General features: G+C 36.3%; 1 protein-coding gene across 11 annotated transcripts in view; it reads right to left on the bottom strand.

Moving 5' to 3' along the window:
- The window catches only part of LOC114622716 (sodium channel protein type 1 subunit alpha), a 142,320-nt gene that overhangs the window by 4,530 nt on the left and 119,309 nt on the right, over positions 1-18,481 (bottom strand). For all 11 annotated transcript variants that reach the window (XM_028769152.1, XM_028769150.1, XM_028769149.1 and 8 more), the window contains 5 exons: positions 13,972-14,253; positions 11,383-11,436; positions 9,678-9,815; positions 3,944-4,048; positions 1,564-1,834 (listed from right to left, as the gene is read on the bottom strand). In XM_028769152.1, the coding sequence (XP_028624985.1) occupies positions 1,564-1,834; positions 3,944-4,048; positions 9,678-9,815; positions 11,383-11,436; positions 13,972-14,253 (850 nt within the window). The remainder of the gene's footprint in view (positions 1-1,563; positions 1,835-3,943; positions 4,049-9,677; positions 9,816-11,382; positions 11,437-13,971; positions 14,254-18,481) is intronic.

Raw genomic sequence — 18,481 nt, 5'->3', positions numbered from 1 at the left:
TGTGTGTGTGTGTGTGTGTGTGTGTGTCTTACCTGAGGCTGACATTGGAAATCTTCTTGATTGCTTGGCTTTTTACTTTATTTATTGAAGCAGGTTTCTCAGTAGAACAGAGAGCTCTCTGGTAGCTAGCTAGCTAATTTGAGGGGATCTAAGAGCCTTCTTAGCAAAGTATCGTGCTTGACCAGAATTTACATGAGTGCTTGGAATCTGTTCTGTAGTTCTCAAGTTTGCACAGTAAGTGCTTTAGATGTTAGGGTATTTCTCAGCTCCTCCCTATGCTTTTTAAATAAAGACTCCATTAACGAGTACTTCCAACACACACACACCACCACCACTATCACTACCACCACCACTACCACCAACAAGAAAACCCAACCAATCAACTAAACAAAACCAAAATGCCTTTAGCACAAAGGCATCATTCTTTTTAGTCAACCTTCTCTGTCTCAATCTCTGTCTCAATCTCTGTCTCTCTCTTTGTCTCTCTGTCTCTCTGTCTATGTCTCTCTCTCTCTGATGCTATTTACATAATTATTGTTGAGATTAAAAGTTACATATAACATATGGGCTGTATTTTAGATGTATGACCCATTTTTTCAGACGGAGGAATAAAACAAAGATCATTCTAACAGAGCCCGAAGCTTGAAACTTTGCAATGACCTCATCTTAATTAAGAATGAAGTCTCCATACAGGGACTTCTTCACTCTCTGAAGCATTATTTGTATCTGCAGTGAGACGAGCTACCTTCATGAGTCCCTTATGCATTACAAAATTTGTAGGATAGGACTGAAAAAGAGATGTCCCATGCTACCAGTTTCCTACTAGAAATATTGAAAATTTCTGTATGACAGCCACAAGAAAATACTGTTCATCTTTGTTAACACTTGATCCTTGTCCCTTATTTCTTTTTCCCATTACTTTATATCCATGTTCTACTCTGTGCACTGGTGACCCCTTAATTATATCTCTAACGCAATGTATTTCTTGACTATCAGACCAGATTTCCAGTCTTACCAGAGTAATCTAGATCAGTAGATTTAAACCTTTCCAATACTTTAACCCTTTAATACAGTTTCTCATATTATGGTGACCACCAATCCTAAACTTGTTTTTGTTGCTTCTTCAGAACTGTAACCATACTACTGTTATGAGTCTTAATGTAAATATCTGTGATTTCTGATAGTCTTAGGTGACCCCTACGAAAGGGCTATTTAACTCCCTAAGTGTTGCAACCCACAGATTTTGAACTATTGATCTGGATAACATATACAGCATTCAATCTCAATCACCTAAAAGCTCTTTTTATTTTGGTTTGCAGCATAGATCTATTTAATAGAATAGATCTCAATGAAGGAGGTTTTACTAACTGGCACATAAATATTTGATGCAATGGGATACAATATTTGTATGAATTAGAAGCTTAATTTTGGAAGAAAAAATACAACTCAAAACCACATACCAATATACTCACTTTGAATAGAGAGGTGACCTTCATTCTAAATTCCTTTTTCCAACTCCCACCTTTATCAGGAGGAATTTGATAGACTTTGCTTAGATCTTACCTACAATGGAGAGGATGACCACCACAAAATCGAAGATATTCCATCCAATGGTGAAATAATAATGGCGGAGGGAGATGAGCTTCAGCACACACTCGCCAGTGAATAGCACAATAAATACCAGGTTAATGCGTGACAAAATGACTGTCACATCGTCACTCTGGTCGTCCGTTTCCACCATCATGGTCACCATGTTGAGACAGATGAGGATCATGATGCTGATGTCAAACACTTGTCTCGTTACAAAGTCAAAGACCATCCCTTGAAATTTGTTCTGGAGAGAAACAAAGACACGTTCAGCAATGGAGGAGTTTCCTGGTAGAGATACCATGTACATTAAATACTTCCTATATTCCCTAGTTTCTAGTATTGTACATAGTACCTACCTATTGGGACAAATATTCGTAATAAGTGCCTTGTAGAACATTTTTTATCTAGTTAATTAAATTGTCTTTTTAAAGCATGTATATTCCTGAATACATCAATCCCTTGCCGAAGGTTCTTTCCCTGTATACTCTGTACAGAAACACAGTGAATTTCAACATACCAAGGTTACAGGAATGTAAGAAACCTGTTTGATTTGGTGTTGTCATACTTTAGCTCACTGGCTGCAGTACTTTCCAATGATGAGGTAGACAATGTGACCATTTATAAATGTAGTAAATATTAGTCTTACATTTGCTTTATCCCTAGAGAATTATCAAAGGAAACTTGTGACTTCAAGGATGCATCTGAAACATAAAACATTTACATTCCACCTTTCCAACATTAATTGTTCTCAGCAAGTGGTCTTTGCTGATATTGTCAGACACGTAATGTCACACTCCACAGAGCTAATCAGGTTAAAGAAGCATTTCTTGTTACACTATAACAAGGGGAGCACATGCCCTTTGATACCCATCTGTGGTTCTAATCCGCAGTCAGCTGATGTTAGACCTAGCACACCATTGTCTGCTTATTTCTTTGGGCCACTGAAGAATACTAAGCATATTTTAGTACCATAAAATATTCTTGCTGTGCAGTACTTGACTTGTGTAGTACTAAGTCTCAATGGGGAAAATGTTCTCTTTAAGAAAGTAATGTTTGAACTGGGCAGTTGTGAAAAGCACGCCATTAATCCTAGCAGTTGGGAGGCAGAGGCAGATGGATCTCTGAGATGAAGACCAGACTGATCTACAGTGTGAGTTCCACAACAGCCAAGACTTCACAGAGAAACCCTGTCTCAAAACAAACAAACAAATTTGGCTAACACAATAGAAACATTCACTAAGATTCTGTTCTGTGATTCATCATTGGAAATATTTTAAGCTTAAAGATCGCTGCCATAGTCAAGGACACCACATGACCTACAGAGTCAACTATCCTGGGACCATGGGGACTCATAGAGCCTGGGTCACCACCCAGGGAGCATGCTGTAGCTGGACCTAGGTCCACTACACATTTGTAGCAAATTTGCAGCTTGGTCTTCATGTGGGTCCCCTAACAAGCCATCACAGTCTTTGCTTCCTGTCATTGGATAACCTTCCTACTTCCTAGACTGCCTGATTAGTCCTGGGTGGGTTAGTCCTGGGTGCCTAGTCCTGTTGGGACTAGATGTCCCAGGTTGGGGTGTCACCAAAGGAGGGCTCTCCTTCTCTGAGGAGAAGGAGAGGGGCCAATAAAGAGAGGACTTTGTTGTGAGTGTGGGACTGGGAGGAGAGGAGGGGAGGCTGTGATTGGAATGTAATGTGAATAAAAGAAATAAGTTATTGAAAAAATCACTCCCATAAAAATAACCATGATAAGGGTTCTTTCTCTCCTTTATAGATTTATCTTGGAAATATGTGAATGGTTATTTAGTATCACAAACTGTAATAACTCTGACATAAGTAATTGCTGGCTTTAGAGTCATACAGAAATCTATATGTTACTGGAATGCTCACCTCCTCTAAAATGGTCCATCTTTCTACTTATTAAACAACAACTACAAATGAAGATGGAATGCCACTGAACATCTTTGTCTACCTCTTAATCTCAGAACGTGAATGGATACTAGCCCCACTCAATCCTTCTGTATTGCTTGACATTGCACAGCAGCTACTGTAAAGACACAACTATTGTGAGGACTACATTTGTCTGTGTAGTTTGGATTCTAGGTATATAGTTTTAAGTCATTTGGAGAAAAATTTGCGTTTCCTGTACATTCTTATTCTTTCTGGTATTTTTTAAAAAATCTATCAGAAACATGGATTAATGATATGCAAAGAGTACAAGGGTTTTTTTTTTTGCTGTTGTTGTTGTTTTACTTTTTTTTTTTGTGCTAGTTGTGATAGCTGATTTCCTCTGAGTAACAAAACTCATCTCAGGTTGTTGCTTTATGTGATTTTCATTTAATATTTCTTACTCCGGGTCGAGGGATAGGCTTTTGTGGCTTTTTTGATCCTAATTTCTTCATTGCATTGTAGTATTTCTTCTGTTCTTCTGTCATAAAGATGTCTTGACCTCCAAAGTATAGAAAAGAAAAATCAAAGCTGGTTAAAATTGTGTCCATTCCTACATAACTATTCCATATTATAACAAGAGATTTCAAGAAGTTAACATGGCTATTCCTGTGATTTTTTTTGTATTTGAAAAATTAAAAATACACTGTTGTGACTATAATATTTAAAAATTTAAGATGACTAAAATTGGCATTATTATTGTATTGAGGGGAAAAAGCCCAGAAATGATACAGTTGAAGCTCCATCTTCCTTCTGGCCCACACTTCCACATATAATCACAGACTGGCACCTTCTTCTCTACCCCACAGCTCCTCCTGACACATGGGAGGCCTAATCCCACCCAGGACACCCAGGACAACCAGATCCATGTTCTGGTCCTGACCTCCATTTGCAATTGAGAATTTACACCCTACACCTTAGCCCACAGCTCTGTCTGCCTCTGGGGAGGACTTTAGCTATCTGGGACAAGTCTCTAAGGGTTACTACTCTCAGAGACTAACAGGCCAGCCAACACCAGAGAAAGATAAATGGTTAAAGGCAAGCTCAAGAACAATAGAATAATCAATAGAAGCCCGTGCAGTATGGCATCTTCAGAACTGAGCTCTCTTACTACAGCAAGCCCTGGATATTCTAACACACCTGAGGAGCAAGACTTGACCTTAGATCTCATCTTATGAAGACAGTAGATGCCTTTAAAGAGGATATAAATAAACTCTATACAGAATACAGGAAGATATAACCAAGCAGGTAGAAACCCTTAATGAGAAAACAAATACATCCCCTAAAGAAATACATAAAAATATAATGAAACAGGTGAAGGAAATGAATAAAATTGTCCTAGATTTAAAAATGGAAATAGAAACAATAAAGAAAACACAAATGAAGGCAATCCCAGAGATATAAGACTTAGGAAAGAGAACAGGAACTATGCACAAAAATCACTAACAAAATACAAGAGATGGAAGAAAGAATCTCAGACAGAAAAGACACAGTAGAAAAAAATTGATACATTGGTCAAAGAAAATTCCAAATGTAAAACATTTCTAATTCAAAACACCCAGGAAATGTGGGACACTATGAAAAGACGAAGTCTAAGAATAGTAGGAATAGAAGGTGAAGATTCCCAGTTCAAAGGGCTAGAAAATATCTTAAAGAAAACCACAGAAGAAAACTTCTCTAACCTAAAGAAAGGAATGACTATAGAAGCTTACAGAACATCAACTAGATTGGAACAGACAAGAAACTTCTCCTTCCACATAATAAAACACTAAATATACAGAAAAAGGAAGGATATTAAAACCTGCAAGGGGAAAAGGCCAAGTAACATACAAAGGCAGACCTACCAGAATTATACCTGACCTCCAAACAGAAACTAAAAGCTAGAAGATCCTGGACATATGTCTTGCAGACCTTAAGAGACTACAGATAGCAGCCTAGGCTACTATACCCAGCAAAACTTTCAGTCATCATAGATGGAGAAACCAAGATATTCCATGGCAAATCCAAATTTAAAGAAAATCTTTCTACGAATCCATCCCTATAAAGGATACTAGAAGGAAAACTCTAACATAAGAAGAGTAACTACACCCAAGAAAACACAAGACCTTAATCATCTTACAGTAATACCAAAGAAGAGAATCATATACATACAGAACTACCACTAACATCAAAATAACAGGAACTAGCAATCATTGGTTATTGACACATCTGAACATCAGTGGATTCAATTCACCAATAAAAAGACACAGGCTAACACACTAGTCATGTAAACAAGATCCATCATTCTGTAGCATGCAAGAAACACACTTTACCAACAAAGAATGACACTACCTTAGAGTAAAGGACTGGAAAAAAAGTTTTCCATGCAAATGGACCCAAGAAAACAAGCTGGAATAGCCATTCTCATAACTACTAAAATAGACTTTGAATCAAAATTGTCAGAAGAGATGGGGAAGGACATTTCCTACTCATCAAAGGAAAAATCCACCAAGATGACGTCTCAATTCTGAACAGCTATGCCCTAGAGACAAGGGCATTCACATTTGTAAAAGAAACTTTACTAATGCTCAAATCACACATTGAACCCCACACAATAATATTGGGAAACTTCAACATTCCACTCTCACCAATGAACAGGTCATTGAAACAGAAACTAAACTGAGAATCAATGAAACTAACAGAAGTTATGAACCAAATGGATTTAACAGATATCTAAAGAACCATTCACCCAAAAATGAAAGAACGTACCTTCTTCTCAGCACTTCATGAACATTCGCCAAAGTTTACCATATAATTAGGCACAAAGCAAGCCTCAACAGATACAAGAAGACTTACATAACCCCTTGCATCTTATCATATCACCATGGATTAAGGCTGGACTTCAACAAAAACAGAAACAATAAAAAGCCCACATACTCATGGAAACTGAACAACTCTCTACTTAACAATCACTTACTTGGTCAGGATAAGAAATAGAGAGAAATTAAAGACTTTCTAGAATTCAGTGAAAATGAAGGCACCCGATGCCCTCATTGATATGGAGCATAGACAAACTTATGTGACACAGTGCTAAGAGGAAAAGTCATAGCACTAAATGCTTTCATAAAGAAAATTGAGAGATTTTATGCTAGCAACTTAATAGCACATGTGAAAGATCTAGAGCAAAAAGAAACAAACACACTCAAGAGGAACAGACCACAGGGAATCGTCAAATTTGGAGCTGAAATGAGTCAATCAGGAACAAAGAGAACAATATTAAGAATCAGCAAAACCAAGAGCTGGTTCATTGAGAAAATCAACAAGATAAACAAAACCTTATTCAACCTAACTAAAAAGCACAGAGATAGTATTCAAATTAAGAAAATCAGAAATGAAAAGGGAGATACAACAACAGAATCTGAGGAAATTAAAAAAAAATTAGGTTTTATGTCACAAGACTATACGCCACAAAACTGGGAAATCTTTATGAAGTGGATGATTTTCTAGGCAGATATCACCTACCTAAGTCAAATAAAGATCAGGTAAACCATCTAAACAGTCCTACAACCCCCAAAGAAATAGAAGCAGGCATTAAAAGCCTCCCAACGGAAAAAAGTCCAGGGCCAGATGGTTTTAGTACAGAATTCTACCAGACTTTGAAGGAAGATGAAAACCAATGCTCCTCAAACCATTCCACAATGTAGAAACTGAGGGAACACTACCTAGTTCATTCTATGAGGCCACAGTCACTCTGATACCTAAACCACACAAAGACTCAACAAAGAAAGAATTTCAGAACAATTTTGTTTATGATCATTGATACAAAAATACTTGATAAAATTCTCCCAAACTAAATTCAAGAACACATCAAAAACATCATCACCATGAAACATCGTCACCATGATCACATAGAGCTCATCCCAGTGATGCAGGGATGGTTCAATATATAGAAATCTATCAATGTAATACTAATTCTCCTCAAACTCTTCCACAAACAGTAGGAACACTACCTAATTAATGCTGAGGCCACAGTTAAACTGATACTTAAATCACAGAAAGACTCAACAAAGGAAGAAAATTTTAGACCAGTTTAACTTATGAACATCTAAGCAAAGGTACTCAATAAAATATTCACAAACCAAATCAAAGAACCCATCAAACACATCATTAACTACAACCAAGTAGGCTTTTCATCCCAGGGATCCCAGGGATACAGGAATGGTTCAGTATATGAAAGAAAATCTATTAATGCAATCTACTATATAAACAAACTGAAAGAAAAAAAATCACATGATCATCATATTAGATGCTGAAAAAAACCTTTGACAAAATCCAACATTTCTTTTTGTTAATCATAATAGATAAATAATAAGTACATCAAAGAAATACTATGAAATCATGGGACATAAAGAAGCATAGTTAACAGGGAAGAACTTAGATACATTCAAATCTATTTGCCATAAAATGCACAAAAATAAAGTTAAATTTCATTTCACTTTAAGAGATGTCAAATATTAACAACTAAAGAGAATGTCTGGTGTCAGTGAGAGCTGGAGCAAGGCCATGCTCACATGGGTTATTCAGTTGACTGATTACATTACACTGAGGAGGCAAAATACTCCACTCTGGAATTTATTGTAAGAAAAGATTTAAAAACTCAAATGTTTTGCAGGAAAAAAAATTACTTAAGTCACAAAAGATTAGATGGAATGAAATTGGCCAAGTTATGATAAACGAATATGAACACTTTTAACTTTTAAAACTTTTTAACTTTTAAATCTATGTGATAAAAGTATTTGAAATTGTACATTGGAAAACATCCTAGGGCTAGGGCCATATCTTAGTGCATATAGACATTTGCTCACAAGACTAATCACCTGGATTCAATTCCTGGTCGCCCATAGGGTGGAAGGAGGAAGACTAGCTCCTGTAAGTTGTCTACTGACCACTACACACTCAGTGTGGCATGAATAAGTAACTGTAATTTTAAAAAAGTATTTCAGAGATGGCTCAAGTGATAAATGCTTCACACATTGGCATGAGTATCTAAGCTCAGATCTCAACCCCTATGTTAAAGTGGGCATGGCAATGTGTCCTGATAATCATGGTGCTGGGGATGCAGTGATAAGATGAATCTATTAATCTCCCTGGCCAGCCATCTATCTGAATTGAAGAGCTGTGGATTCAACGAGAAATCCTGTGTAAAAAAATTAGAGTGGGTAGTGATTGAGGAAGGTAACTAATGTCTTCCACTGGCTTTTACATGCATGTGAACATTCATCCTCACAGACGCTTGCACACACCGCCATGAATACATATACAACACAATACAACACAACACACACACACACACACACACACACAGCCACACATGTACACAGGATATTTAAGAGTCAGACAATGTGATGTGTGCCCATAGTCCCAACTTTTTAAAAAGAGAGATGCAGGATTGTTAGTGGTTTTAGGCTACTTAGGGCTATGTAGTGAGATCAGGCTAGCCTGGATTGAAAAGTGAGCCTATCTCAAAAGAAAAAACAAGTGAGAAGTAGTTCAAAATGGAGAATGTTCATGGGAAATGTTTGAGCAGACAAATATGAAATGTGGATCATGGTTACCCCTGAGCAATAATATTTGTTTGCATGCTTTTTGTAGTGCACATATATAATTGAAATAATCAAACATGCCACATATATAATTGAAATAATCAAACATGCCTTATAAATGGTAATAGATTAAACAATAATTTCTTAAATTAGGCCTGTTAATAGTTGCTATTAATTAAAAAACTAAAAGAAAGAAGTGCAAATGGAAAAGAGTACAAAAGAAGTATATACGCTGAACCTTATTTTAAATGATGGTTATTTAGTGATTCTGTATAGCCATCGGATTTAGTGTGATACTGTAGTTCAGACATATGTCAGTGTTCTTTGATCAAGCCCAACCTCTCCTTCTCCACCTTTCCACATGCTTTTCTAGCCTCTAGTGATTTTCTAGCTGCAAATATAAGGGCGAGTGGCAAATTATTAAGGATAAAACATGGGGAAAAGGTCATAAGCTATTTGGTTTCTAAATTCAAGATCTCATCTTGAATTCTAATTAAAAATTGAATGTTAATTATTCTGTTTCCTTGTGTTAGGAAAAATTTTTAAAAATACTTATCTTCTTCTTTTGCTGGTTGAAATTGTCGATAATGACACCGATAAACAGGTTCAGGGTGAAGAATGACCCAAAGATAATGAAGATGACAAAGTAGAGATACATGTACAGGCTTTCCTCATACTTGGGCTGTTCTTCAACCTGCCAATGTAGAACATTTGCTAACTGATAAAGCAGGTTTAAATGTTGGGAACACGTCAGTGCTTTTTCACAAGAGTAGACGACTATATTCTTAGAAATAATTCAGTATATTTTATTCCCATATCAACAGCCAAAAATCCCTCAACAAACAAACAAACAAACAAACAAACAAACTAAATAAAAAGCCAAAACCACCAACCCCCCCCTCGAAATTAGGCACCAAATGTTTTTGTTTAAAAAGTGATACAATTTGGCATTCTAAAACTAATTGCATAATTTAAGTAGTATAACTGATATTTGTTATTTGGACAATTGACTTTAAATTTGGTAAGTTTTAAGTTAATTGGTTTTTAGTAATTTGAAAATACTAATGTGGTGTCTTATGTCTGTGCAATCCCAGAATTTGGGAAGCTGAGGCTGGAGACTTGTTGAGTACTAACTAGTCTAGCCTGAGCTACAATGTAACATCCTATCTTAAAAACAACCAAAGACAATGTTGGTGAAAAAAAAACCCAGCTCTTATAAATATAGAGAGAACACTTTTATAATCAAGATTCATTTGTGTATGAACCTATACAGCAAATGAAATAACTGAATTATTCATTTGGATGCTGGCATCTCACCCTACCATTAACACTGTCACTAAAATTTTTAGATTGAATAGACATGCTATAAAATCCTCCATTGATAACTGACTCTTAAACTTGTAGTTATAAAAATGGACACAAGGCTGTCACACACTGGACAACAAAGGAGTCAAGAGTTAGTATAGATAGGTTCCTAATGCAATCTTCTCTTTTTAAAGACAGCAGAACTAAAGTTAATTGAGCATGTAAGGCAAACTCTATGCAACAAGGTGCGATGACACAGTTCCAGAGGCGATCAAGAAGTTTGCAGGGGAATAGGAGGATCCCAAGTTTATCATTGTCCACATAATGACCTAGAGGTCTGGGTTGCCAAAGGAAACGGAAACACAAATAAGAAGTAAAAATAACAGGAAGGAAGAAAACCCAGGTTTTTACTATTTTCGAGATCAATCTTAGGGGAAACCTGTGATTTTAGAGAACGTCTGAAAGCTAGAAAAGTATGGATTCAAATAAAGTAGAAGTGGTAACAGCTTTGGTATAGGCTCCAGTGGGTGTATGGACGTTGTTCACATAAAATATGGATTTGGAAAAGACTGAAATATGTCTAAGGTTTCTCGCCCAGCATCTTTAGTCTTTCAGGCTAAAGCATGGAGTCTGCCGACACATCTCAGCTATTGATGGCAGTAATATACTTTTCTATTTGCTCTTGTACCAAAAATAGGAACACTTGGGAGAATGTCTGTTGTTTATTAAATGAATGAGTTGAGTTTTTTCTTTTCTTTTCTTTGACTTCTGTTTTTAGTTGAACTCAATACAATATCTCTGATCAACACTGCTTTCCTTATGTACAAACTCAACACACTTTCTTCCTAATTTTTTTTATTAACTAAAATAGAATTAGTTTGCTTGGGTAATCTGTAAGCTAATTTAAAGCACCAAATAAATACTTCCAGAAGACATTGGATATAAAGAATACTTACATTTCTGGAATCAACTGCTGCATACATGATATCCATCCAACCCTTAAACGTGGCCTGTCAGAAAGGACATGCATGACTTACTTTGGGTTAAATTTCAAAACTAATACTAAGTATTCTTATGGTACATGTTTAAAGAAATATTTTAAAGTCATTTCAAAACAAAATTTCCTCGGATTTTGAAAAAAGATAGAAAGCCAACAAAATGATAATTCAATATATCTTCCTATTTTATAACCAGTTCTAAAGTAATTATCAGGCTTAACATTCTATTATAATTTGGAAGAAAGTCTTTTTTCTTTTTTAAAGATTTATTTATTTCATGTATGAGCACACTAATGCTCTCTTCAGACACACCAGAAGAGTGCATCAGATGCCATTACTGGTGGTTGCTGGGAATTGAACTCAGGACCTCTGGAAGAGCAGTCAGTGCACTTAACCACTAAGCCATGTCTCCAGCCCCAAAAGTCTTAGACATGTAAGCAGACTTGGCAATATCTATAGCATTGACAAATTGGATCTGGGATATTCTGCAGAAATCTTGTCTTCTGGGTGATCAAATTGACAGTATTTAAGGTTTTTCTTTACTCTTACAGTCTACGGATTATATGGGCATAAATAAAAAAACTAAATCTATCTTTTTAAGAATTTTTCAGGAATAACACTATATTCATTTTCTGTGGGGTAGCCCCTGAAGGGATTGTGTTAATATAAATAATAAAATAATAAAGATGTTTTAAAAATAGGACTGACACTTGTCATTTGCACATTGAAGAGGAATTCTCCCTCTAATCTCTTGCAGTCATTTGTCATGTGTCTTAGAACACAAGTTTGAGGCTACAGGACATAAAAGGCATATTCCTTAGTCGCACGACTTCTGTGATGTATCATGTCTTTCATTTTTTGTTTTTTTTTTTTCTTTCGAGACAGGGTTTCTCTGTGTAGCCCTGGCTGTCCTGGAACTCACTCTGTAGACCAGGCTGGCCTCGAACTCAGAAATCCACCTGCCTCTGCCTCCCAAGTGCTGGGATTAAAGGCGTGTGCCACCACTGCCCAGCGTATCTTGGTTTTTAAATCATTGATTCTTGGATAATGTGGGAGTGTGATCGGAGACTAATGCGTCTCAGTCAGAAAACAGAAATTCTTTTTATATCAAGGAGAGAAACTGGTCATCACCTAAGTCAGTGGCTTAGGTCAATTATAGAACCCATCTATCACACACTTCCTACAGGAATAAAAAAGTCATTTGAACTATTTCTATGAAATTACTAATCAACAGAGAGGTGGGCAATAGAGTCAAGTGTGAAATGGCACTTTAGGAATTTTTGCTTGGTAATGGAACATGTTTAAGAGCTCTATGCAGTAAGCGTCTTCTTCATTTTCTGAATCACTTAGCATTTCAAGGGATCATTGAAAATGTCTGATCTTCCTTTCCTTGTTTTTATGAACAGAGTGATATGTTTTAGAGATGCTTACGCTGCAGTGATCAGTACTGGATCAGCGTGAACGCCAAGGGAAAGGTGGTGAATACTTAAGAAATTAATACTTAAGTGTAATACTTAAGAAATTATTCTTGATACATTTAAACAATCATTACATTAAGCTATGAACATTCAGAGTCAGCTGCAGGGTCTGAGTTACAGAGATGCCAAGAAAAAAAATGAGAGGAAGTTATAAAATAATCATAAGGATGTGTGTGAAAACTGCAGAAGTGCTCGGAACAGCCTAGGCTTATTTACTGCATCTGGTTGAGTATCTGAAAACTTATTCTGGCAAATAAAGTAAATTTCTGCTCTGACTACCCTAAAGAAGCAAAGGGGGACAAATTGTACAGCTGTTTGTTTTTAAATCCCAAATAGAGCAGTATTTTTTTTTAAATACCTGGCCTTTGTTTTCACTCACTGCTTTGTTGCAGATAGAAGTGTCATTGGATAAACATGTTTAAGGAAGCTCTATCTTTTGTGTGTGTGTGTGTGTGTGTGTGTTTAAATAAGCTATAAACAATTCTTGGGGAACTAAGAATGTTTAGAGTAAAACAGTACTCAATATAAAACAGTACTCAACAGCAGTAACAAGGGCTCCTCTGGTATGAGACTAGAGTTGCTTGTGTTTGACTCCTGAATGACTTCCATTACAGTGTGAGAATAAAATCTCCACACCCAACCACCTTTCCCAAGTCTCCAATCCAGACTGCAGAAACTAAGTATCTATCAGTGAAGACCTACACATTAGTTATAGTCCAGGCGCGCGTGTGCGTGTGCGTGTGTGTGAATACCAAAGAAGGACAATCTGCAAAAAACAAGCTTTTCAACTGCAATTGAAAAAAATGCCAGTGGTCTTATTTAGTTAATAACAAACTTTTTTTTATAAGTGACAGGAATGAGAGAGAGAGAGAAAGAGAGAGAGAGAGAGAGAGAGAGAGAGAGAGAGAGAGAGATAAGACCTCTACTCATCTGGATTCACCAATTTGTAGTAACAGATAATGCTAAAAAAATATTATAAAGTTTCTTCTTAACTAATTAACAGCTGCAATAGTCACGTTGTTATTATTCTGAGCAATGAAAATTTTGAGAGAAAATAGTGTTCACTTACAACTTGAAGCAAAGAAAGATACCCAAAGCCTACATTGTCAAAGTTTACTTTCACATTTTTCCAACGGGCGGACTCATTTCTTTCTATTAGTTTTAGGCAATCGGAATGATTATTGACTTCGGTGATCTCAAACATGTCACCAGTTGTGGTGTTAACACAGTGGTAGAATTTGCCAGCAAACAAATTTACGCCCATGATGCTGAAAATTAGCCAGAATATAAGGCAAACCAGAAGCACATTCATGATGGATGGAATTGCTCCTAGCAGGGCATTCACAACCACCTAATACACAAACGGAGAGAAACAAAAGTCAGAACCCTTATTGATTAAAAGCGAAAAGATATCCCCTAGGAATCTTTGATTTATTTTCTATCAAGACTACTTATCCTATCAGTGTAAGAGCAAAGCAAAAATAATCTTTCTTAAACATTATGCTTTGGTAAAGAAATACAGGCAATATGCAAAGAATATGGAAAAAAGAAATTCAATATAAATGAGAGGATCTAGCTACTGGATGAAGACACATGTGTAGTTTAGTAGTAAAAAAAAAATAAAAGAGAGGATAGAGAAGTAGGAACTCCTAGGCAAGAGATTAGCTCATTTAAAAAAAAAACCAGTATCTCAGAGAACAGAACTAAAACATTTGGGCATGAATTGATTGGACCAATATACTTTAAATATAAATTAAAATTCAGATTTATAAATATAAAACTATTTTAAACGCCTAATATATTTTTGGCCTTAATTATCCATGCATTGCTATAACTAGTAATAGTTTTTGCATAAGAAGCAAGACAATTTAGCATCATGTATTTCAGTAGATCATCACATCGTTTATTTCAAGCTCCAGTCATGTCAGTTGTTTCATTTACTGAGTTTAATCCAATAAACTTATCTTAAATGAAACACTAGAGAGATCATTTTCTCAGGAAAATAGGAAAAGGAGGGATGTCAAACGTACTTATCGACTCTGATGTGATTGTGTGAAGTCCTGTGCTAAATTATTTTCTCCATTTTTTTTTGTTTATGGAAAAGATATCTACCTCCCTCTTGTCCTTAATTCAGGACTACAGATTTAAAATGGGATTTTTTTTTTTTTAATATTTGACACACTGTAGTTCTGGCTTCCTTCTCTATAGCTCCCCGTTGAGTTGCACATGAGTAGGTAAGAAGGAGATAAAGGCTGGCCCTAATGTGCTCTTACTTGGCGGATATGTCTCAGACTTGAACACGGATGACTAAGATTAATTCCACCCACGAGGGAACACCTGCTGCTTTTGTCAGTTTGATTTAGAAGAGCATCTATTTGATTTTGATTATAGTATAATTTTAGAATAAAATTTTTGCCTGTCTGACAGAAGTATAAGAGCCAATTCTTTTGTACTTCTGAGCCCTGGCTGAACTCTGTAAGAAACAATAGCCATTGAAGGATGCAAAATATTGGGTTAAGTGGCCAAGAGAAATGAAACTATTGATCATAAAGATGAGGGATGAACATGAAGATGACAATGCAGATTGTGCTATCGAGGCAGAAGCAGAAGATAGGCATATGTGGAGAAACTAGCGAGCAACTACCTCCCTTTTCTGGCCTCTCTAAGAGAATTAGCACACAAACTTTCCTGCACGCATTACTTTTCAAAGTTATCTTCAATTTAATTTTTAAATTATTAAGAAAGGATGTAAAAACACTTTTATGTATTTTTAAAAATTGTACCTCTAAAGTTGTACTTTATTGGTTTTGAGATTTGAACACTAAAGTTGAGTAGTTGTTTCTCTTTTCTGAATACTTCATCTCCCACCTGCCCAAAGTGTTATGTCTGCCAAGGATATGAAATCCAGATTAAAATTCGTGCTTTTCACTTTTAAAACCCACGGCACTGAACATTTTGATACAGTTCTGTAGGTCTCATGCTGCTTTCTTCAAACCTTTCCACCTTTGCCATTTGCCCACCCTCCCGATCTCCTTCTTGACTCTGTCCTCAGTTACTAAAGAATTACGTTATTGTCAGATATTTTTCTTATCTTCTTTCAGTATGGCTAGAATAAATTTATCTACCTAAGTCCCATTTTAAAATTTTCTTATTGTTTCTCTAGCCATCAGAAAACACTTCTCTTTCTTTGGCATTTACAACACTGGACCGTTTGTTAGTTTACATTCCTCGAAACATTTTGCAATTATGTTTACTTGTGTGTGCATGTGTGCATGCGTGCATTCGCTATATACCACTTGGGTGGAAGTCAGAGGACCATTTTCAGGAATCGGTCTTCTTTCCACCATGTGGGGTCAGTTCTGGGGATTGTGCTCAGGTGCTAGACTTGGCTGCTGAAGGGTTCTCACTAGCCTGATATAGTTCCTCTTTCAGCTTCTCTAACTGGTTACATACACTTCACACTCCTCGATGACAGTCACTCCATGCTAATGTGTTAGTTTGAGAATTGGGACCCTTCTTTCTTTGAGACTCTCTGACAAGTATTTGCCCCTGAAATAATCTCTCTTCTGGAGGCTTTAGTTCAAATAAACACATCTTTTATTGAGTCCAACTCTACCCACCGGTTCAGCCTCCTTAAAAAAAAATGAGAGTTTTCATCTTGGAATTCAGGAATTATAATTTAGTACTGGAAAGAACAATTTGGTGCTGAGGCTTCATTTGGAAAATTAGACTAATGACATTAAAAACAAGTTAGGTTCAGTAAGTAGACCAGAATTGGCATCTCATACTATTTTCTGCTTACCCTGCAAATTTTTTTTTCAAGAGTTTCAATCTCTTATGGGTCTCCCTGACTGCTCTGAGTGAAAGTTAATTATTTTCCTAAATCATTGGTAGATTGTGATGTTTTAATGTGTATATACTGAGCATACATATGAGTGCAGGTACGCATGCACATGTGTGTGTGGATAGGTGGAAGCACAGAGATGTATGGGAAATACACATATTGATGTAGAGGAAATCGAAGGAACGGTTGGGAGTGGGGATCCACCTCAGTGCATCAACTGAATTCAGAGCCTGACAACAGGGTTAGTCTGAGTAGCCAGCTTACTCTAGAGATTCAGTTTCATCTTCCTAGCTCTGGAATTGCATGTGAGCTACTATGCCCATCTGAGATTTACGAGGGTTCTGGAGATCAAAATTCCAGTACTCATGCTTGTCTGGCTAAGGATTTAACCACTGCATAGGAAAACAGTTTGCATAATGGAATACATGTGAGAGATTTCCTTTGAAACAGAGACTGGTTTTTAGCTAAAATTAATGCTCATTAGTGTATTTGTGACGTCAAATATTGTATAGGAATGCAGTTCAGGAAAACGTGCAAATTTGCCATAGATTTGAGGCACTTATTTTACAAAGAACTTTGTCTTTAAGAACATTTGGCATAGGATCAGAGAATTTGCCACTCAAAATGCACTTAAAGTTGTGATTTCATTAATGTGCAGAACAAAAGATCACAAAAGGATTGCCTCTCCCAAGAGCCCTGCCATCCCTTGGTTCTGCAGGGAGGGACCGGCATTAATTCTTTGCAGTCTCTAGGGAGAGTTAGTAATTGGCTCTCATGTGAGATGCACCGGAAAGAGCTGGTCTAAATAAATTGGAAAGAACACATTAAGGTTATAAGGTACATAAAAGGAGATGTCTAGGAAAGAAGTATGCTTAGTGGGTGAATTGTAGAGGTTGTCTCTTCTAATGACGTTTTAAAAAGACATCTCCCAGCAGAATTCCTGCACTGTAGCACAACCAGTTCTTTGAGTCTATTTCTTCTTTAGGGTTCATACTTCTGATTAAATCAATGAAAAATTAGGAACAGGTGAATATTCTAGTTGATATTAGAAATTTCAATGCATTTGAAGGTATCATCTAACTGGAGATGTTTTGATTTTTTTTTCTCAAGTCACTGTTAATGTTGGGTTCTATAGCTTTTCTAAGAGACACGGAAAAATTATGTGAATAAGAATCCAAAAAGCAGAAAGTAGAAATCTTGAGTTCTTAATATGAAAAGTAAAAAGTTTTCAAAACAGTCAACAGCTAAACTCAGTGTTGTGAAATTTTATTAAGACGAATATTTCTGATAGATAAATGTCTCAATTATCCAAACAAAATTTTTCTTCTTTCAAATAATGAAAAATTGTCTTTCTTATACAAGACTCCTACATTTTAAGAGAAAGCTGAACTGTAGGTTTGTTTTTATTTGGGGAGTTTACTGTGATGCCTTCTAAGATTCTGGGAAGTCAATTGGGGTGGCTTACAAGGAGTTGATTTACATATCAATTTCTTACTGCTCGTGATTTCTTTGTTCTCCATGCATATTCTATTCTATATATTTTTCACATGTTTTGGTTTTATAACTTAAAATACATCTTTTTCACATTCCATTGTTTAACAGTTATCTTGCCTTGCTACCTTCTGCAAATAACACATTTTTATGCAATAAAGATGAGAATGATCATATTCAATGACAACCCTAGGATACCTGGTCTGTTGTACCTTAGCCTCTGCTCTCACACATCAACAACTGA

The sequence above is a fragment of the Grammomys surdaster genome, unplaced genomic scaffold (genome assembly GCF_004785775.1).
Source record: "Grammomys surdaster isolate TR1022 unplaced genomic scaffold, NIH_TR_1.0 191, whole genome shotgun sequence".
NCBI lineage: Eukaryota > Metazoa > Chordata > Mammalia > Rodentia > Muridae > Grammomys > Grammomys surdaster.
This window is presented reverse-complemented; position numbering and strand designations above follow the sequence as displayed.